This window comes from Siphateles boraxobius, unplaced genomic scaffold, assembly GCF_051911475.1.
Source record: "Siphateles boraxobius isolate OS27281-9 unplaced genomic scaffold, OSU_SipBor_1 25, whole genome shotgun sequence".
NCBI lineage: Eukaryota > Metazoa > Chordata > Actinopteri > Cypriniformes > Leuciscidae > Siphateles > Siphateles boraxobius.
Genome location: NW_027508866.1, coordinates 20,080,882 through 20,104,720, shown reverse-complemented (window position 1 = coordinate 20,104,720; position 23,839 = coordinate 20,080,882). Strand labels below are relative to the sequence as shown.

Genomic DNA, 23,839 nt, shown 5'->3' with positions numbered 1-23,839 from the left:
ATTTGAGTAAAATGTGCCTAAGCAATTGACAGGAAAAAAAACTGTGAATACATTAATTTTGCAATAGCAGAAAGCAGGACAGGAAAATGAAATCTACTGCAGAGTTTCTCTTCATAGTTCTTACAAAGAAGTGCAAAGATCTCAGCAGATTTAAACGCTAACAATGATCTTCCGGTCTCAGAAGTGTTACTTCCTATGTATCTTTTTTGATGTTAAGTAAGTGTATGAGATAACAGTTGTGTGTTTCAATCAAACATGCAAGAAACTGTTAGAGATTTTTAGTTTGTTAATTTTAATTGTTCTTAATTTGAAATGTTTAAGTACACTAATTCATACATTTAACTTAAAATGTTCATGTAATTTCAATGTGAACACTTGGTATAAACTTAGCTAGCTTCAACAAGCTAGTTTGCTAACATACTAAGTTGTTAACAAGTTAACAATAGTTTGTTACACAGTAGCACTTGCTGAATGAGTGCAGCAAAGATTTTATTTGCTCTCAAATTAAGCTGCATGTACCACTTAACACCATTATGGTAACTATCCTAAAACCAACATTAACAGAAATTCTTCTAAATTACCCTAAAAAAAACATTAATCACTACTAAATCACCCACTTAACATTAATCTTGTACACAAAAAAACATTATATTAGACTTAATTTTAGCATTTATTCTCCCTTTCGAGTGCCATCGCCAAACATGCTGGGAAATAGACACCCCAGCCGTTTCAGTTAAACTTAAGTTCGTCTAAATTAAAAGAAATAATTTCATAAAACTCAAAACAATGAAACAGTTCAGTTTACTTAAAATATACCAGTTCTGTGAACTTGAAAGAAAAAGAAAGTGCTAAATACTCATAAAAGTTAATTTGACTGAACTAACTAGTTTAACTTAAGTTTGTCCTACTCAAACCAATTCATTATTTTGAACGTTAGGGTTTACAATGCAGATAAGAAACTGAGGAAAAATAAGCTCTGCACTATTCATAACAAAAGTTCAGTTCTTGTGCACCAGTGTGAGGATGTCATGTCGTTCAGAACCACTATGACTTTCTTCTGTTGTAAAAAAAATCAGTCCATACAATTAACATAAATGGAGTCCAATGTTGTTTTGGACCCCATTGACTTTCATTGTATGGACAAAGTTACATAAAACATTCTTCAAAATACATTTGTTTGAAAGAAAGTCATACAGGTTTGAAAAGACATAAGGGTGAGTAAATTGTGAAAGCATTTTTATTTCTGTCTTGACAGCTCTTGGAGTGTTTTGCATGGTAATGGTTATGACAATATTGATATAATTGGTCTTGGTGTAATAGATCTGCTACGCTGCTGCTGCTTTTGGTTATTGCTGCTGCAGATCAAGTACGGGACTTGCTACTGCTAATACACACATGGCACGCTGCTGTGAGCAAGTAAAACATGCTGCTGCTGTTTAACAATAGCATACATGAATTACCTATGGCAGATTTATACAGGTGGATCTGGGGAAGTGAGGGTTTCTGAAAGCGCGCTGAAAACTGCTAAAGCAAATGCTGACCAAGTATTTGAAGGTTGAGCAGCTCATTGGCTACTGATACAGCAGGAACCAATCAGCTGTGCCCTATAGAGAATGATGTGATTGCAAACAGATTGAGTTAAGGACCAATCAGCCCACTGTGCCATCTAGAGTTTCATGACTGTATTTTTTGGTGAACTACCCCTAATTGTAGATAACTATAAACCTTATGTCATTCTATGAGCACATTTGTTTTTTGAACAACTAGAAACGAAAGACATGATTTTCCTTTCAAAGTTACTTGTAGATCAAATTTGGAGATGTTTTTGAAGCTCTGGAAGCTAAGTATGTGCAGATGGGATTAGAAACTTCAGTCATTGGCATATCTGATGGATCAGAGGAATGGAGCAGCAGAGAGAGATGTGCCAGCCTCCGGTTCACTCGCCCAAACAACCAGCAGTACTTTTCCAGCTCTTGACAGCCTTCTGGCACAAAGCGGATGACAGGAGCAGTTTTCCCACCAAGCAAGAATGTTTAAATTACCCTGGAACACAGAATAATTCCTGTGATCATGTCATAATAGCAAGAAAACGAGCGTAATCACAACAATTAATAAGAAACGTTCCAGATCGCATAGTCATGTATCATATTCATTGTGAATGTTTTCACAGTAGCTGTTTGAATAGTTGGAGGCTTACCAAAGCAGTAATTAGTGGGTGCTTGACAAAGGCAAGGCACACTATTGTTATTGCTCAAACTTATTCCACTTTTTTTTCAGCGCGCTACTCCTCCCGCAGTTTTTGTCACAGACCCATGAATGACGTGTCAAAACCTGCAGCCTATTTAGGAGAGGTGTGCTATGACTTTTATAAGCGATCGGGGGTACGATGTTCACCCCGCAGGCGACAAACGGGCCCAAAAAACCGCATAGACTTAAATTTGCGAAAAAATGTGACGACTCATAGCTCAGAGCGAGGATTTAGCAAAAATGTGTAACCTACCACATTTGTAGAGGCTGGCAGGCTCTGTAAGAACATACCTCACAATGGGATAAAAGTTGCCCCCCTGGGGGGCAGGAGCTGCCCAAAATTTCCCCATTGACTTACTATGGTGTAGGACGGCCCATGAAATGCATGCGTTTCTCCTACTAAGGTAAATTGCATAGGGATGTTGTATTGAACATAACTCTGAATCCCAGTGTCATAGAGACAAGGGGGCGGGTTAATTTTACTCAGATGACAAATCAGTCTCTCAGGATCATTGTGAAGCAATCAAGCCACTCCCTAGCAACCATTTAGAGCACTATAGCAACAAGTTCCATAGACATCCATTGAAAGAGATCAAAGGGATATCTTTGGATAGAAGTGTCATAGAAACACAAGGGTGGTCTCGTTTGACTCAGGGCAGCAAACAGCCAATCATGAATCACCTCAACACTTCCTAGTTCAACATTTCCTATCCCTACAAACCACTGTCGAGCACCTTAGCAACCAAAATCCAATGAGGAATATTTTCCATTCTGAATGTCACAGAGGCATGGCGGTTGGTTTATATCATTCATACTGACAAGCAGCCTTTGGAGTTTCATCATTGGAAGCTCCCAAGCAATTCCATAGCAACCGAACAGAGTACCCTAGCAACCGTTTAGCAAGACCTATATCTGTGCATCAGAACATCATATATAGAAGGGGGTTGGCTCGTTTGTTTCGGTTGGGAAACAGTCTGTAAATATAACCATTGTAACTGTGTAACCACACCCTAGCAACCGTTAAGAGCCACCTAGCAACCATATTGCAACATGTAGAAGCCATATTTCAGCTCCGCAACATCGTACAGATGGTTGTTGGCTCTTATGCAATCATGTACAACATTGTAGCATCTATCCTAGCAACCGAGTGGTGAGTTTTGCCACTGCAAGCACCCAATCACATTTTCTTCAGGAAATGTACATTCTAGTTATATATATTATTATCATTTAAACTGAACTGAGCATTCTGTGCCAGTTCTCAGAAAAAACTAAGTGGTTTGCCAAAATGTATTGATGCCACTATGATGTTTTCAATGAACAACCTGCTCATGAACTCTTCTTTGGGTACCATCAACTCCAAATTTGCCAGTTCTGGAGATTATTTCTCTCAGGAGCAGTACAGTACATGAACCATGTCTACTGTTGACAACCATCTTCTGCTATAATTATGAGTCAGAGTGTTTCTTTTGAGAGGACTGTGGCTTGTCTGCATGTAATGGAATGTCATTTCAAAGTTTCCAAGTATGGAAGAAGACAGTTCAAAGCAAGGTCTTCTGAGAGATTTGAAGCCCTTGCCAGTAAGTGCTCTAGATTTATAACTGTGGAGATCTACTTAATGCCAGTGAGAGGGGAGAGGTAGATGGCTAACTTGAGTCCGCCTCACTCTATACTTGACCATTCATCTCCTAATGACTCTATTTTTGGTGCACATTATTAAATTAGATGAAAATGGTTGAAATGAATCTACAGTTAGCCATATTAGATGCACAGGCTAAAAAACAAATTACTTAATGAAGTGAAACAAGGTTAATGAGTCTGCGCTGAAGATCTGTTGAGTGATAGTTGATCCAAAAATAACAAAATTCTGCCATCATACTCACCCTCATTTCTTTATTCTGTGAAACATAAAATAATATTAATAATAATTTTAATAAATGTTTTTGTCCTTACAGTAAAAGTCCAAAATGGGGTCCAAAACAAAGTTTCAAAATTTTCAAAATATCTTACTTTGTGTTACACGGAATAAAGAAATGAGGGTGAGTAAATTATGACATTTTCACATTAGGTTGAACTATGTCTTTAAATTCAAAGTGCACAATCTGTTCCGTTGTTATGAATCTGTTAAGCATTCAATGAATTCATTATTTATCTGAGACAGTGCAGGCATTTTGTACATAAAGCACACGCAGAAGGAATGCATTCCTATCAAAGCCTGGAGATAAACCGGACACAGAGCTAATCCATGGAAAAAAATCTCAACATTCACAAAATGAACTTTGTATGCATTAGTCTACAATTAAGTAAATATTAGTAATATAAGTAAAATATACAAGCATTAGTAAAAATTGTAAAATATACACAGTAGGCTATTGTAATAAATATTAGAAAACATTTATTTTAGATTTTTAAGGGAGTTTTAAGTCATTGTGTGCACCATTTATCAACATAATAATACAGAAAAGTCATGATCTAAAATTTAAGGTTTTTAAATTTCATGTTTTTTGTTTATTAAATTGTATGTACTTATCCAATTTAGAAAACAAAAGCAAGCTAATTATAACAATTATAATAAAAGTTTCACATCTCCACTGACTCAGCATTTAACAGCCACACCTAAAGATATTCAGAAAAAATTCTTTATAAGGAAATGACCCAATCTATAATCTATCTAGTTTTTGGGGATCTGGAAGAGACACTCTCATCGCCAAACATGGATTTTCCCTGATGTCCACAAGGGTGTGGATCTGTAAACTACCAGGATCTAAGCGCAGATGAAGGACAAGACCTACAGTATACAAACATAAAACCACCAAAAGGTATCGTGGGGCATTACTGAATGCTTCACAGTACCACAACTTAATTCCTTAACGCACGTCACGAGCCTGCATCACATGCATTCCTACGACTCTGAACCCAAGGACACATCTGAGCTCTCTTCATTTGGTTAAACAGTGAGGGAACATTGATTGCCGTTCCTCATAAAAAGTTGCCATTTAATAACATGAATTAAATTTTACATGAAAGGTGATTAAAAAGTTGTCAATATGCAGCGTCATGGACAACAGCCAAAATGTTGATTTATATTGAAAGGTCCCCTCAGTAAGTTTTTTTTTTGTTTGTTTAGATGGCTTTAATTCATTCCAATAGTTAAATGGACTTTATACTGACGCCTATTGACTTGGATGTATGAAGTTTGTTTACAATGCTGGCTGAAAGTGCCATATAAATTAAACATAATAATGTTGTTGTTATAATATAATAACTAATAACTTATTTAATTGCGCAAGACAGCAGGTCATGTGATGCAAGGCCAGCTGGCATAAACCCGCTTTACAGAATAAAACAGCTTATTCTAGAATCTAATTCAGTTATTTTTCTCAAAAATGAGTGTGTACAATTACAGAGTGCACATAAATTATGGTGATAATAATATAGGAAATCAGTATCAAAATGTCAGTAACCAAGAGATATGTCCACTTTCTCTTAACGTGAGACTATAAGTGCATTGTGAGGGAAACATTTTATACACACTGTACAAACATGGACGTGGTGTGAAGCGCAAAAACGCCGCGTAAATAAGTGCTCAAGTAATGTTATCTACGTCTACAAAATAAATAACAATGAATTATGTTCAGAATATCTTAACAGACCGCATTAGGGAAAAGTGGATATAGCCTTAAACCAGATCGTTAATAATAGATGATGTATGTAGCCTATGGTCCTCAGAATATGCAATGATGCACCGAATAATTAATGCGCACAGTTTCGCTCGGGTTTTCACACTAATACCACACATGTAAAAGACACCACATCAAGTAGGACACGATTAAAGAAAAAACTTACCCAGAAACGCCGCAAGTGTGAAATGATAGACTCCAGAAAGCATCTTCCCGGTTCCCTGTCAGAGCCTGGATACGATGCTCCTTCCCTAGCAAGCGCAAACACTCCACTGAGCAGCAGACCGACTCTCTGGAGGCAAAAACTCGATTCAATTACTCTCAGACTAAGCTAGAGGGCATTTCCTCTTCTGCAAAGGGTCCCAGTGCAAGTCTACAGATCTCACACCTTATGTCTTAACTTCTTGTTTGAGTTTACAATGCGTATTTGAGAGCATGAGGGGTGACGGACGGTGAGGGAGGGTTTAGTTGGGCTTTAGAGGGGAGAGTTCTTCCTTATTTAGATCATTCAAGAAGCTAAATTAGTGTACTAGAAAAAATTTTTTAGGCATTAGTAATATTATATAGCTAGCCTATGTGCATTTTTACAAACGTATACACAATTAAAAAATATCAATAAAAATAACAAAAAAAACAATGGTTTATTCTTATTAGATAGTTACAACTGCATATATTTGACTGGTCTAAATTGGTCATTGGCTGGTCTGAGATGGACATTAACTGGACTAAACTAGTTATTAGCTGGTTTAAGCTGGTCTAGTCATTAGGCAGTCTGAACTAGCCATTAGCTGGTCATTTTATGATCCAACCTGATAATTTGCTGTTCCTTGCTGGTCATTACCCAGTTAATTAGCTGGTCTTTGTTAGTCTGTGTAGGGGCTGTTTAAACTAAAAACTAAATTTTTTTAATACCTTTTTACCATTCATTTACACGTCAATGACGTCCTGGGGGCGTGAAAAGGCTAAGTTTTGAAAACGTCTTTCAAAGTGAATGTGTTTTAAAATGATACCGTAATTGTCTCCGTGTAAACCACAAAAACGTGAATTTGTGAAGACTGTGACGTCATGCACATGTTTATTACGTGTTCAGTCTATAGACTTAGTGTTTCTTTACAAAGTGACATCGCCAACTGCTCTGGGATCAATAATACAGTGTTTTTAGTTTTTTTGAACGGGGATCTTTTTGACAACGTTGCCAATGTCTTTATGCTAAAAACACAAAAATTGTTTTTCCATTTTTAGTACAATGTTGTCGTGTAAACATATCCTTAGTAAACTCTGCTTTTGTTGTGTCTTTTCCTTATTCTCGCAATCTAGGCACTTCTGTACACAGAAATGCTGGTATACGTTGCTACAATGCCATCAGCTACCACACACTGCCCATTAAAGCAAATCTCACTAGTCATTAGTTATTCTGAAACTAGTGGGCTTCATATACATTACCTAGCTTTTCATCAAAGACTTGAGTAGCAGCAAGGCGATTCTGGTGAATTCTTCCTGCAATGATAACATTTTCAGATACCTGGCAGTCAACAGCTGGTCTAAACTACTCATTAGGCAGTCTAAACTCATTAGCTGGTTTAAGCTGGTCTTGGCTGGTCAAAAGTCACTAGCTAGCTGCATGGTTTAACCTGGGATCGCATTTATAAAACTGGACATATGATCCTTACTAAAAGTGTACGTGCCCCCGAAAAGCAAAAGGTTGGCTACGTATGTGACGTTTAAGTAGCGTTGTACGCATATAACGTAGTGCAGCGTTCTCAGTACGTACGGCTCCACAGGCTTATTAAGTATGAGTTCACTGAGGGAATTAATGAATTATATCTCCCAGAAGGAAAGAGATGTGGCTGCGCTTCAGAGCAAACTCAAACAGTATGAAAAACGACTGCTTCGGTGTCAGGAGCTTATGGAACATATCATATCATTCCTGAGGGAAGAAGGGGATGAGGCGGAGGCGCAAAGTGTAAAGACTGCCACACCACTGACGAGATCACCTCTAGAAAACTCACCTCATCCATCATGTAGTGCATCCAAAGTTACATACCAAAGGACAAGGACATGAGAGTGCCACACAAATAAATGCAAGCACACGTACTGAGGCAGAGCACTTTAACCATAGTTTCGTACCAATACAGCCAGTCATTTCACTCCCTTTACTCACCAATTTCGTCTGGTACGTTACCTGCCGCCGTGACCCAACACCAACATGCTACAAGAGCAGAGACTGTGCAACTACTGCGCAATACACAGTTTTGCCTTTATGACGATGCTGGAACTGCTATTCGCTAATCTGAAGTTAGAACATGCACTGTATTTATGATTAGGACTCATAATGAAGATTTACGGTTTTCTTTCATCTGCCGTCATATATATATGCTACAGCAGTAAGCTTCACTAAATGGCCCGACACACTGACATTTAAGAAGGGATGGATGTTTGCTAGGTGAGTGAAATTATATTTGTATTATCTTGCTGTATATCTGTGATTTTCTTAAAATTTTCTGTCTAAAAGTGACCAAAAAGCCATTTAACTCCAGCTCACCATCAGTGTCGCCAAGCTGCTCCGTCTCCAGAATGTTCGTACGCATGGGTCAGAGTTTGCATGCAGGTTCGCAAAATTTCCCGTCAAGTGTTTTTCTAAATCACAATTTATGCGTCAGGGCCTGATTTATTTCAGGGCCTGTTTTGTGCGTACACAACAGTTATAAATGAGACCCCTGGTCATAAGTTAGTCTAAACTAGTCAATAGCTGGTCTAAGCTGGTCATTAGCTAGTTAAAGCTGGTCATCAGCTGATCTAAACTAGTTAGTAGCCAGTCTAAAGTACAAATTAGCTTCATGGTCTAAGCTAATCATTGGCTGGTCCAACCACTGATACACATTTTAATATCGGTGACAGGTAAGTGTAAGATGCTTGGGTAACACTTTACAATATGGGTGCACTAATATGCATTAATTCATGTTTAACCAATGCACAGATAATCATGAGTTAATGTATGATTCATGAAGAACTAAACCATTAATTAATTATTACTGCATCAGCAACTAATAAAGAGTCTATATGATTAATAGATTAAGTAATACATGAATTGCTATTAATTCAATGTGCCATTGTGTATTAATTCCTTAATAACATATTTTATTAACTAATAGTCTAAATGAATGTGTTAATTACCACAATTAGTCAAAGCTATGCACTTCAACTACCAGTTGTCTGCTTTAATTAATCATTAGCTAATGATTTGCAAAGGTATCATTATGTTATGACTTTACTTGTTGAGGCACATCATTATTAACTAGTCATTTAGTAATTGTAGTAATTTACACATGAATTTGCACTAACAATGAAGTAATTAATCATGTATTAATGGGTACCTGTATTATCTGGAAGTTGAAATACAAGGCTTTGGCTCATTCTGGTAATTAACATATTAATTAACACTATTAGTTAAAAAAATGAGTTATTAGGGAATTAATTCACAATTACATATTTAATTAATAACAATTCATGTATGAACTAATAAATTAACCATACAGACTCTTAATTAGTTCCTAATGTGGTAATCATTAATGAATAGCTTAGATAATCATTAGTTACACATTAATTCAGTATTATCTGTGCATTAGCTAAGCATGAATTAATGCTTATTAATGCACCCATATTGTAAAGTGTTACCAATGCTTGTCTATATTTGCTGCCTCATTATGTGGGTTTATCATAAACAGCCACTTCTATAAACTCGTGAAGTTTACTTAAATGCGTTTTTTCAAATTTAGTGAACACTGCTGTAGTTGCATCAGTTCCGTATTCTCAAAATCGTCACTTATGTTCGCAGAAATGCTGTTTTTACATTGCTACAATGGCATCAGTGCTAGATACCAAACACTGCCTATTAAAACAAATCTTACTAGTCATTAGTTATACACCATTAGTTATACACCAAAGATATACACTTATTTCATCAAAGACTAAAGCAGCACCAAGGAGATTATGGAGAAATCTTCCTGCAATAATGACATTTTCAGAAGGCAAGTGGTCATAAACAAAATGAAAAAAACTAATCAAAAATTTAATCTCAAGAATCTCTGGAGAAAGGGACAGTTTACATTATTCCAGCTTCCTCTGTTCTCCCAGAATCACGTTTCAGGAAAACACTGATTAGCGTTTTTGTTTTTTTTGTCTGTGTCTTTTTTTAATCAATTTCCTACACTACACCCATCTGGACGGCCTCCTCTGAAGGAGCAGACACAGCCTGTCACAGAAGAGATCTTACACACCCTACGCATGAAGGACATATCCCACAAACAGCTTATAGGTACAGTATTCCAAACAAATCCCCCTGACTGAAGGAAATGAGGCGGGTTTGACTGACAAATATTTTGCCAAAAGGTGTCACATGCCTGTCCTGTCTTGTGTTGCACATGGGTGTTTGTTATGTTGTGCCATGTGCTGTTGTGATTGTTGATCCCTCCCCCTCGTTATCTGATTAGTGTTTGAGTTGTTCCACCTGTCCCCTCTTTATTTGTTCCCTTTTTAAGTCTCCTCTTGTATGCAGTCTTTGTCGGTTCGTTGTCATACGTCTTCCCAGTTCCTTGTTGATGTTCTTATGTTCAGAGTCAGTGTTGGTTTCATGTTCATTTATTATGTTTTCCCCCTCGTGGGTTTTTGATTTGTGTTTGTACGGTTTTTGTTATTAAATCCTCCTTGTTTTTGCACTTGAGTTCTCTTCCCATTTTTGTGTGTGTTGCGTGACAGAACGAACCGACCCTTTGAGAACTCAGCAGCATGGAGGATTTTTGCTGGAGGTATATGGATGACCACGACTTGGATTGCCCAGATTACATCATTTCCAGATTTGGATCAACCCAATTCTCTCCGATCGGCGGTGTCAGAAGGACTCCGCCAAACCTGGGTTCCAGCGGGGGGTTTTCGGACTTCTCTTCCCCAGCCAAGGAGCGGGGGAGGAGAGATTTTCGGGGGACCCACCAGGTAATTTTTCAACATCACTCTCCATCCTGGCCCCCCTTCGATCCTGGACCGGTGGAAGGCAGTTCTGGGCCGGCTTCTCGCCGTCATGGACGGAGGAGGAGGAGACGCCCGTCTGCCCAGCGAGAGACTGCTCACGTCCCGTCTGCCCAGCGAGAGACTGCTCACGTCCCGTCTGCCCAGCGAGAGACTGCTCACGTCCCGTCTGCCCAGCGAGAGACTGCTCACGTCCCGTCTGCCCAGCGAGAGACTGCTCACGTCCCGTCTGCCCAGCGAGAGACTGCTCACGTCCCGTCTGCCCAGCGAGAGACCGCTCACGTCCCGTCTGCCCAGCGAGAGACCGCTCACGTCCCGTCTGCCCAGCGAGAGACCGCTCACGTCCCGTCTGCCCAGCGAGAGACCGCTCACGTCCCGTCTGCCCAGCGAGAGACCGCTCACGTCCCGTCTGCCCAGCGAGAGACCGCTCACGTCCCGTCTGCCCAGCGAGAGACCGTTCACGTCCCGTCTGCCCAGCGAGAGACCGTTCACGTCCCGTCTGCATAGCGAGAGACCACTCACGTCCCGTCTGCCCAGCGAGAGACCGTTCACGTCCCGTCTGCCCAGCGAGAGACTGTTCGCGTCCCTTCTGTCCAGTCTGAGACCGAGCCAGAGGTCCCCTTTGGCGTGGCCGCCAAAGTTGTGACGGACTATCTGGAGCATCTGACTCGGATCTTGGAGAGGCCGGTCTCTGCTATGCCTGTTCCAGAGGCAGAGCCTATGCCTGTTCCTGAGCCGGAGGCAGAGCCAGTGCCTGTTCCTGAGCCGGAGGCAGAGCCAGTGCCTGTTCCTGAGCCGGAGGCAGAGCCAGTGCCTGTTCCAGAGCTGGAGCTCATGTCGGTTCCGGACCCAGTGTTTGTGTCTGTGTTTGTGTCTGTCCTTGTGACTGTTTCTGTGCTAGTTTCTGTTCCTGAGCCGGAGGCAGAGCCAGTCCCTGTTCCTGAGCCGGAGCCGGAGGCAGAGCCAGTGCCTATTCCTGAGCCGGAGCCGGAGGCAGAGCCAGTGTCTGTTCCCGAGCCGGTGTCTGTTCCTGAGCCGGTGTCTGTTCCCGAGCCGGTGTCTGTTCCCGAGCCGGTGTCTGTTCCCGAGCCGGTGTCTGTTCCCGAAAGATCTGCTCCGCCCTGGCCGCACGAGGGGTCTGCACCGCCCTGGCCACCTGAGGGGTCTGCTCCGCCATGGCCACCTGAAAAATCTGCTCCACCCTGGCCGCCCGAGGGGCTGCACCGCCCTGGCCACCCGAGGGGTCTGCTCCGCCCTGGCCACCCGAGGGGTCTTCACCGCCCTGGCCACCCGAGGGGTCTTCACCGCCCTGGCCACCTGAAAGATCTGCTCCACCCTGGCGGCCCGAGGGGTCTGCACCGCCCTGGCCGCCCGAGGAGTCTTCGCCGCCCTGGCCGCCCGAGGGCTCTTCGCCGCCCTGGCCGCCCGAGGGCTCTTCGCCGCCCTGGCCGCCCGAGGGCTCTTAGCCGACCCTGGCCGCCCGAGGGCTCTTCGCAACCCTGGCCGCCCGATGGACTATATGTTTCGCCTTGGCCGGCCGATGGACTATGTGTTTCTCCCTCACCGCCCGATGGACTATGTGTTTCTCCCTCACCGCCCTATGGACTCTGTGTTTTTCCCTGTTCGTCTGATGGACTCTGCGTTTCTCCCTCACCGCCCTCTCATCCCACCCTGGTCTGTCCCTCCCGTCCCGCCCTGGTCTAGCCCGCCCTGGTCTATCCCTTCAGTCCCTCCGATCAGTCCCTTCCGTTCCGCCCTGATGTTTCCTTCCTGCCCCGCCCTAGCCTGATGGAGCGTCTGGTAGCCGCTCCGTAGGGAGGGGGTTATGTCACATGCCTGTCCTGTCTTGTGTTGCACATGGGTGTTTGTTATGTTGTGCCATGTGCTGTTGTGATTGTTGATCCCTCCCCCTCGTTACCTGATTAGTGTTTGAGTTGTTCCACCTGTCCCCTCTTTATTTGTTCCCTTTTTAAGTCTCCTCTTGTATGCAGTCTTTGTCGGTTCATTGTCATACGTCTTCCCAGTTCCTTGTTGATGTTCTTATGTTCAGAGTCAGTGTTGGTTTCATGTTCATTTATTATGTTTTCCCCCTCGTGGGTTTTTGATTTGTGTTTGTACGGTTTTTGTTATTAAATCATCCTTGTTTTTGCACTTGAGTTCTCTTCCCATTTTTGTATGTGTTGTGTGACAAAAGGTCAGATAATAATTGGTATGGGGCATTTCAGATCAAAACATAACTAATGATTTGTAAAGAAAATGCAATTACTAATTATAATTTATTATTATTAAAAATTCAATACAAATCATGACTTCAAGACACCTGTCTCTATGATGATATAACTGGATAATATCATAAATAATAGCAAAAAAAGACTCATCAAGAGCTTGAAATTCTGAAATAATAATAATAATAATAATAATAATAATAATAATTTAAACATAATTGTGAAGTATTGGGGAATATAATATTCTGTGAAGGTGAACCGGTGTTTATACTGTAAATAAATGTATTGTGTGGGAAAATGTAAAAATTAGTCCATAGGCTGAGATTGAAGAATCCTTGGGGGAAGCACATGCACAAACAGATATACATTTACATTTAATCATCATTGAGCAGATGCTTTTATCCAAAGCGACTTACAAATGAAGAGAACAATAGAAGCAATCAAACCAACAATAGGGCAACAATATACAAATGTTGTGACAAGAACCAGTTAGTCCAGCACAGTACACGAAGCATAGTTTATTTTTTAAATAGATAGATAGAATAGTGAGTGTTAGTATAAATGGTGTTGACGAAAAAGATGCGTCTTCAGTCAATTCTTGAAAATGGCTAAGACTCAGCAGCTCAGGTTGAGTTAGGCAGGTCATTTATTCAAATTAATCTTTTTCCTGAAAAAAAATCTATATTTTTCTATTATATATTGAATCATGTCAGTTGAGGTCTCAGGATATTTAAGATATAGAAGAACATTGTCTGCATAGAGTGATATAGTCTTGGTTACTATCGTAACCTCCGCTCTCTAATGGAGGGAAAGAGATGTTGTGTCAAGACTGACACTAGAGGTTGTACTTGGGAGCCCTAAACCCTTCTGATACTTCACACTTTTTCATACTTCATACTTCACAAACGATAATTTGCACATTGCGGAGACCGCTGAATTCAACTGCCGCAGGGTACTGAAGGTAAGATATGTCCAGGATTTGCCAGTCCTGGGAACTAAAATTGACCAAAAAAAAGCACATGTTATTGCCTCAGGGAGGCTCACAGCTTACCTGCTCGTACCTGACAACACAAGACGAAACTGGCTCAACCTGGATATTTTGACCCAGCAACCACTCTGCAGATTTCTGTTATAGAGGCGCTGTTGGCTAAAGCCCAGGAGGATGCAACACTCCTCATGGACAGACAAACACTCCCCAAAACAGACAAAGAGCTGCTCAGAGCTTCAAAAGATCTGCGTGCAGTCCAAGAAAATGCATAAGGCGTGTACTGGACACAGCAATGATAAGGCTTAGTCTGCCTCTTCTCGCTAAAGTAACTTTGGGTACGTAAGAGCTCTCTGTAGGCCCAGCAAGACTACAGAGAGATCCCATGACAGAAGAAGGCATGATCTAGCATGATTCAACAGCCTGGCTCCTCTGAGGAACTTGATGATCAGGTCATGGTTCCCTAAAGACTTAACCTTCCAGTGTGTCGTGATGTGCCGCTATGGCGGCTATATACACTTTCAAGGTGGAAGTGGACAGCCAGGCCTCCAACATCTCCTGCAGGAAGGAAACCACTGACCTGACAGCACATCTCTGTGGGTCTCTTTGCACATCCCTCAGAAAGCACACCAGTTATCAGACAGACTCCACTTCAAAGCATAGTCCCACCTCGTGGGTCACCGCTGGTGATAGACCACTTAAGTCTACCGAGTCCCATTCTGTGGATAAGCCTCAGGTCATGCACTCACCAGCCTTGCCTAGGTGAGAGGATCCTGGGGCTCCGTGTCCGGCCTCTGATCCCCTTGCTCCTCCTCGGCCCGTCAACCTGACGACTCCGTCATGGCTCCTCCCACCCTCGGCTCCACCAGAGACCCTCGCCCTTACAGCTCCACGGGGTTCCCTTGTCCCACCAGCTCCACCTTAGTTAGTCGTCACTCACCACCGCGGCTCCGCATAGGTCTCCAGTGCCAGGGGTGTTGCTCGGTTCCCGGCTCTCCATTGTCGCCCTGGGATCCTCTGACATCGGCTTTGTCTCCGTCGTCTGTCCCGCGGATGTCGTGCGAGGAGACGTTATGTCACAAACATTCATAGTGATTAATTTTATCTGCACAGGTGTTTATTTTTATTTCTTTAATTTGCCTTGGACTTAAGTTGCTGCCTGTTCACTCCTCAGTTGTTCAGTCTCTTTAATGTTGCGTTAAGTTTGTCTGCCTGTTGTTATTTCGAGTGAGTTTTTCGGGTGTGGATTATTAAAGCCATTTTACCTGATCATCATCTTCTTTTTTCTTCCTGCAACCGAGCATGACACCTGCATGTCATTGTGCATGCATTATTGACAAAGGGGTTAATTTCTTTGCAACCACATGATTAATTTCCTTCCACACACAAACAACTTTAATAATTTATTTTGTGTCCAGTCTGTTTATTCTGGACACAGCATGATCTTGATTAGTTATCTGGGTACAACAGGAAAGCTTTCAAGATGTCATTTGCTTTTCAGCAGACAACTGTACAAGAGCCATTATTACAGAAGATGCCTGTCAGATTGGTTTAAAATAATAAAGTCGTCTTAATGTGGGGGAAAAGATGTTTGATGGAGCACAATGACTTCTCTTACAACGACATAATCTGATTTGTTGTGTCCAGGACAGTCATATGTCTGTTTTTAAGCCTATGTTCTGTTCTTTTCTTTTAACTCCCATTTTCTGTATTCTTTTCTGGATAAATAATTGTCATTTCAGAATGTAGAACTCAAAAATAACCAATTCCAGATCAATAATCATGACTCATCGTATTTCATCAACAGTAGCATATTTGTGAAAGTCAAAATCCATGACAGCTCACAAGAGGAACATGACAAATGCTAGGAAACGATCAAATATGAGGTCACCTTTCCTCCTAATATGGCCTCATGGCACACATAGTTCAATTCAACGTAATTTCACCTTCTGCCCATTTAGAACACTAATGGTTATGTGGGAAGTGGGAACTGGTGTTCTGCGTCTTTGTGGCTTACCCCATACACACCCTCTCAGTCATTTGGCAACATCAGTAGCACTTTAAAAATGTTGCTACATTTTGCAACATTTGGTGAACAGTATGATGAATACTTAAACACAGTCATGTGTGCTTTTAAAACTGAGTAGTGGCTTTCTTTTTAAATTTATGACAGTTCATTTGGAAATTACTGAATCACGTGAATAATCTGTGAATGAACAGACAATAATCACTTGTTGTTTGACAAAATAAATAATTCTGTAGTTGTTGGACAAAGTGGTATGGATCATGAATGAAGATCTAAAGTGCCCTTCACCCCAGTGTCAGGCCTGCTTGTTTTTGTGCAACTGTGTTGGCTTGGCATGGATCTGTGTGAACTTTCTTAATGGAATTCCATGTATGCCGATATTTTTTCCTTCCTCCCGCCGTCACACTGTTTGCAACATGTGGCCACAAATCCTGTAGATTTCCAGCATTTAGAATGATTTGGAGCATGTCAGGTTCTTTACGAAGTTCCTAAACTGAAGAGACAACACAGACTGTGATAAATCAATATGAAGTTGTATAATGCAGTGACCAGTGACAAAAATAGTATATTATCTGTAAAGTATTGTTATAGCTGATCACATGAACACATTACATTTGTTTAAAATCTGGATGATGGATTTGGGTCAAACTTTTATTTATATGTAATATATAAGTTTGTTTATTTTTAGGATCACACGGGGTCATAGAATCAAACAGGGACATAATCAGAAAACAAAACTAAACAGTGCTGGGAAACAGGAACTAAGGAAAATACAAAAGAACATCAAAATAAGAATTCAAGATGTGACAAAATTATTATTAAAGGAGCCGTATGTAAGATTGTGGCCAAAACTGGTACTGCAATCACTTTCAAATGACTGTAGAGCGGTGTATCCCCTCCCCCTCCTCCCTGAGTCGAGGTTGCCAGATAGGCTGAAGGATCCAGCAGGAACGTAGGCTGCTACAAGAAGCTTCCAATGGCAAGTGACGAGTCCTACACAGTAAGTTTTTTTTCTGTTAATTATGTTTATGCTTCAAATGAGAGATGTTTTGCAAAGTAATTATATATCGCAAAAATTTACTAATGGTGATTAGCCAAATATAATCGTAAAGATGTACGCTCGTATGTGACAGTACATTGTTAGAACAGTAGCTGTTAGCCTAACTTTTAACGGTAGGTATCTTTCAATAACGTAAGTACAAGCACAAGCCTCTGTCACTGTGTGTAACCGATATCAAAGATAAAGCTATTCATTAAGCTGACGCCATAAGTGAAAGCGACCAGCTGTATTTTTTAACTTACCCTGCAGTATACATCCATAACGCTAAAATATGTGATTTTAAAGATTACATGTCATTCTATTATTTTTGGCTGTAGAACTTGCATGATAAACAAGTAGGCTACAAAACGTTCAAAGTGGGACAAATTATTCACATCATAGGTGCAATGTGCTTTTCATTGGTGTTATGGATGTTAGAAAAAGTTATTTTACCGTGGAATTGCGCCTAGTGCTAATGTTGTTTCCTCAGCGTCTTAGCATAATGACAGAGAAACGTGCTCTGATAATGCATTGCTAATGTTAGCAATGACGACTCGCTGTTTTTATTACCCAAACAATTCCTTACCTTTTCAATTCGATGACCCACCTCTTCCATATGAGCTAACGTAACGTTACTTTGCACGAACATGCATAACTTTGTTCGACTGTCATGAATATTTGAAATGTCCTCCATTTACATCAAGTACAAGTTAGCCAAACATAGATGAATCTTAACTGTCCAGGAGAAAATTAGCAACGTTGGTGTCTGTCTTCAAATTCTTCTCCGTTTTCAGCCATCTCCATCTTTCAACGCGTCCGAAAATTAACTGTAACTCCGCGAATACTTGTCATACAGGTACGAGAGATTTTTCTTTATGAAGCTCTATGAAATTTATCCGATTCCGACACGTTTGTAGCTGCAGCTGTGATAACTAGAGCAGAGCTGGCAACCTGGATGCCGCAACACTACTGACTTCGTGATTGGTAGATAGGTGGAGGACGGCGCATCAGACCAAAACACAACATGACAACATCAACATCAGTTGAGGGCTGCAACTTCACTTTTTAAATGACAATATCCTGGCCGGACTACTGTTGTCAGTGATATAAGTATTTGAAATGAACATGATTTCTTAATGTCTAGTGACATATCAGGGCCATTTTATGATTAACTATTTGTGATAGTTCCTTAAAATTATGCTGATTTAAATGAAAGAGTGCTGCATTTTACATTGTAAGTACAGCTATTTGTAAGTGAACCTAATGAGAATGACCACTGAAACCCAAAAAATTAAAAATGCCAGATTTATTTACTGTGTAAAATAATGTCACAATGAATAATGTGTATATGATTAATGCCTAAAATGTAAGCTTAATTTTCCTTTATTCAACAAAATATTATATAGGCTTATAGTAACGTAATCTGTTAGTCTGAGATGAGCCCAAATACAAAAATTACATTTGATTCTGTACTTTAATCTATATTGTCATGTTCACTGATTGGCAGAAACAGAATATCTCTTTTCTGATGGGCTTGTTTGACAGGTCTCAGCAGGTGCCCAATATCAACACCAATCGTAAGAGTTCAGAGGCCCCTCAATGATCATGTTTAGGAGTTTGAGAGTTCCATGTGTCTGCTATGATTTAGGAAAGAGGGCAAGGGGGTAATGTAACAAGAGGAGAAAAGAAACCAGCTACCTAGTACACCAGGACACTTGAGTTCAAATGTTGAATGTCTAGCCATCAGAGAGAAACTGGGATGAAATGCGATATTCTCATTGAGATTCTAACACTCAGGTCACCCTTATTGCTGTAATCTAATTCTCACTTTGGTCTTCATCCGTGACCACAGCATCTTTGTGGAAGGTCTGTTATGTGTGAACCCACTGCCCACTCTGATCAATGCCCTGAACTGCGATAAAAATTAATCGCAGTGGGGCGTCTCATGTTCTTTCACCCCCACTTTGACACACCATTCAACATGTTGTTACATCACATCTGGGAGACCATGTGGCCTCACTTACTCACTTGACAGAACCTATCACTGGGTCAGGTTGGAGCCAGACCACCAGGCATTGACTTCTGCTCTCTTGACCTTGGTTGCAAATCACCTGGTCTAGATTAGTGGTAAACAGAGACCTTGGTTAGTTAGTCTCCCCTCTGCGGGTCTTTTCTCAAAGCTGAGGCTGTGCAAGTCTTGAGCAGAGGGGGTCCTATTGTTATTGACTTCCTGCACGTCTTCTGTGGAGGGAAGAGGAAAGGGAGGTTACTGCGTGGTTTGGCAGACACTCGCAAGAACATATCAATGGAATTAATCTGGGCGTATTTCATCAGCGCATTGAAATTTCTGTTAGCAATGTCCTTTCCATGCTAAAGGAACTGCATTGGTTAAACTGTGCTCAACACAAACAATATTAGGGCCAATGACATGACATTAATTTTTCCATTTATTTATTCAAAAGTACATTAAAAATGCAACTCACATGTCTTCTATGAACATGTTTTTAATTTGTATATTTTTGTATTGTAATTTAGGGCATGCAGTCAGAAATGTCAGGGTGAGCTGTCCTGATATCATAATGAAAAAAAAAAGAATAAAATAAAACTATTTTGGGTGAAAACCTGCTCACACCACCTGCAATGTAAGGCATGAAAAATCTTTTAATTTTTTAATTAATTAATTTTTAATTAAAATGTAATTAATATTCTTGTGTTTATCTAAAAAACAATGTTTATGACCATAAGCATGACTCTTACTGGTTGGTCAGTTTTATTCGCAGTGTGATGGAAAAGAGATTAGATTAACTCTCTGAAAAAAAAGTCAAATTTAAAGGCATGTGAATGTTCATTTCACTCTGAACTCAGATGTTCATTCAAATTAAATGATTATTAAAACCGGATTTTCCACCAAATATTCGTCTTGGTGTGAACAGGCCTTAAGCCGACTGCAAGTATGCACTGCATTCTCCAAGTATTACTTGGATTGGAATAAAAGTCTTCTTCTACAGTCAGTTTTCTCTGAGCAACAGTTTGCAGTATATCTTGAGCTGCATCCAAAACCGCATATAGGCCTTCTGTTTAGTAGGTACTACATTTGGATTGAAACTTGCTTTGCGATAGTTAAAATAACACATATATAGAAAGAAGGTGTGAAGTGTGAACGATATTCTTACTTACTATATCTATCATGTTGGCATTGTCACGCAACGTACCAGCGTCATCTATCACATATATCAAATATATCACAAATTCTCTCCTGAGGCCTCATGGGATGGTAAAGTCTCCATCAGGCACACTTCAGAATCTCACCAGAAGATGTAGTAGGTCATTCAGGTACTTTTCGTTACTGTTTTATGAATACTTTATATTTTTGCATACTACTGTTTTCATATATTGTTTTTTGCCTACTATATTGTATGGAAGTAGGCATAATCGGATGCAGGGTTGATGAGAAAGTAAGTTAGAGTCAGGCTGTGTCTAATATCGCCCCATGTACCCTTATGGTGAACCTGATTATGTCAAGTTTAAGTTTACAACCAGGGTTAGGTGCTTCTACATCAGTGTTGTACCATAATTTCCCTCTGATTTTGGGTAGGGTTAGGTTTAGGGGTAGGCATATGGATAATTTTTGGACAGAAATGTTTTTCCCGAATCAACAAAATACTCTATTTCAACAGTTGACCCAGGAACATGCCTTACTTGGCAAAATCTCAGTGACCATACCCTTATAGTGCACTTTTCGAGGTGACAGCCATAGTGGTGTGTCTGAAACAAAGTGCACATTATCGAGTGCACTCATTCAATCCCATAATGCACCTCAGTAACAAGTGTACAACTGATGTACACTCAACAGATAGTCGCTATAGAATAGCCATGCACCGTGAGCATCACACCAAATAAATTCCTGTATCTCGCCAGAAGATGACCTCCGCAGCACTCAGTCTCCAAATTTGTTCACTGGTTATCATTCACTTATTCAGCGAACTATAATAGTGAAGTAATGTAAGGAATAGTGAATGAAAGTAAATATTCAGCCAATATGCGGATAGCAATTTACCTGAATAATGACACATCCTGTTTAAAGTTGTCATGAAACGGAAGTTGTGATAAAATTTAGGAAGGGACTTTTCTGTCGGGAATTGATTGGATGTTTGAGGTTTGGTCGATCACATGTGAGTGACAGGTTGTTCCGCCCTCAGTTCAGTAAATACGTCATCAAGAGATTTCACTGAAGGGGAATAATGGAATAATAAATCATTTATAATACTGTAATATTCCATAAAAATATGAATGGTCAATTTTGATTTCATGGTGACTTCATGGTGTCAGAGACTTCTGTGACTGTGACTGATCAGAATAACTCTATCGTCTCCTTGTGTAAGAAAGAGTTGTTACCTCCAGACCAAAGCAAGGGTGCAAGAATGTTCAGTCGGGCCAAGCGCTCACGTCTCTGTTTGCGTACTTGCGTAGAATGTTTCTTGCCTGAAGGCCCAATATTACAATATTATTAAATATCAAACGCACAAAATGAATGTTTCTCTTAGCATTTATTTTGACTTTTGTGTTATTGATTATGACACTGCGACTGCAGAGGTCAAAGCATGAGAGGGAGGTCGCAAGTTTCAATACCTCACACTCCAAATAGCTATATCACTCACTGTCTGATTCCCTCTTCCATACAAACACTGACTACTGATTATTGCTCTTCAGATTGCATCAGTGTTATTGTTGTTCCATCAAGCCTCAATGATTGTTCTTGCATGTTTTCGAAAACTAAAGCAATAAGACCGAGCTTCCTCTAATTGTCTCGACTTGAACAGATGACATATGAAATGCTTTCAAAAAAATTGCAAGCCTGTTATGCTTGGTCTCATTTTACACATAAAGTGAGCTTCTGGGAGCACATGGCATTGGCTAGATATTTAGCCTTGGTTTTGTTTATGAACTTTGAGGAATGTGCCCTTGGCTTTCTTTAATAAAGTGATTGTAAACACTGTTAATTTACGGTGATGTTTTTTTCCTGCATGATTTTGCATGTTATTTCAACCATAAAGTCTATAACTTTGTGTTTAATGTTTATTTATTTTTTATTTTTTGCTAAATGTTTTTTTTATTAAATTGCAGTGAAGCAATTTAATAATAAAAAGAACACACACAAAACAATGATTTCAATCTACTCAATACGGCTTTTTTTCACCCAAGAATGTAATTATTTTTATAACTTTTTGCTTCATTATTATATCAGGACATTTGTATCACTCTGGCCTTTTGACTTTACACCCCAAAAACTGTCAAAATTATTTAAAGTCAGAAATTAAAAACATGCTAATCACATAAGAGGAGCATATGTCATTGTAAAACTGAATTACATTTTTAATGTATTTCTAAATAAATTATTAGATCCGGACCAAAAAAAAGGGCCCATTGCTAAACATGTTATAGGATCTTTCAGCCTCTTTATAGATCTTATAAATGAGATTAGTCTACATGCAGCTCACCTATGATGTAGCACAAGGAAAAAGCTTTTTAAAAAGCTGCCCATCATCTGCATTTGTTGTCCCCTCTGCTCAAAACTAATCCACAAGAGTTGTAGCTAAGAGCGACATAGCATGCCATTATGGGCCACTGAACACTTACCTAAGCTGCTGATGTATCTGATGTGCACAGTCAGGGAATGAGCCGCGTGTATGGCAAGCCGTTTTAGCTTTTTACTAAGAATTAAATTAGAGAGCTGTCTAATTCAATTCTTACTATTAACAATTATTATTAAAGAGCTCTCAAATTCAATTGTTACTAGTAAGAATTGAATTAGAGACCACTCTAATTGAATTTGAGAGATCTGTAGTTGGATTTTTACTAGTAAGAATTGAATAAGAGAGCTCTAGTTGTAATGTTACTAGTGAGAACTGAGTTGTACAGCTCTTAATTTAATTCTTACTTGTAAAATTAAAATATAACGAGTGACGCTGGGAAAATGTTTAACCCTTTAAAGTTTCAACGCCTCGGGTATTTATTAACCAACTTTCTTAGTATTCCTCAATCAATTCATTACACTGTAAAATCGAATTAGTTCTGAGCAAGTACTGAACGCAATCAAATATTACTGTCACTGTCACTTGATGGTGGATCCGGTGAAGAAGCTGTCAGCGACCAGAATAATGATTTTAAAGATGTTGAAAATTATCATTTTGAGAATATGTTTGAGATCACGAATATGAGCCAAATCTGATTGTAGGCTGCAGGGAAATGAGCTCTGACGAAGACAGTATGATGGTATAAAACATCTGCTCAAACTAAACCCTTCCAAGCTCCAAAAGATAACAATATATGCTTTATTTTATTCTTCTGTAATTATTACTCTAATATCAGAAGAGTTTTATATTATTGCGTCAGGTAAAGATCCACCCATGTTAGATGTAGATCCAGGTCGCTAAAGACCTGAATATGTGATAATAATTGCCGAACCCCATTAATTTAAGGCTTAAGCTAAAGCGGCTTGCCATTACAGTGGGCAGCAGTGTTTGGGGTAAGAGAATCTCTCAGCATGTGGGTGTGTTGTTTTAAAGAGTGGCGCTGGCTGAAGGCTCATATGAGGATCTTTATGGCTAAAGCATGAGC

At 40.0% G+C, this 23,839-nt stretch overlaps 2 protein-coding genes across 3 annotated transcripts in view; one reads left to right on the top strand and one right to left on the bottom strand.

The window, feature by feature from the left end:
- itga1 (integrin, alpha 1) overlaps window positions 1-6,356 on the bottom strand; it is a 72,549-nt gene extending 66,193 nt beyond the window's left edge. Inside the window, exon 1 of one of the 2 annotated variants that reach the window (XR_013207121.1) lies at window positions 6,091-6,350. Coding sequence is in view for 1 of the 2 variants with exons in the window: in XM_077243055.1 (XP_077099170.1) it covers window positions 6,091-6,133 (43 nt within the window). In the remaining variant the exon portion in view is untranslated. Of the gene's footprint in view, window positions 1-6,090 lie in introns of both variants that reach the window. The other variant, XM_077243055.1, reaches the window with a different exon arrangement.
- The window catches only part of LOC143750170 (chondroitin sulfate proteoglycan 4-like), a 445,241-nt gene that overhangs the window by 229,203 nt on the left and 192,199 nt on the right, over window positions 1-23,839 (top strand). The gene's annotated exons all lie outside the window — the stretch shown is intronic.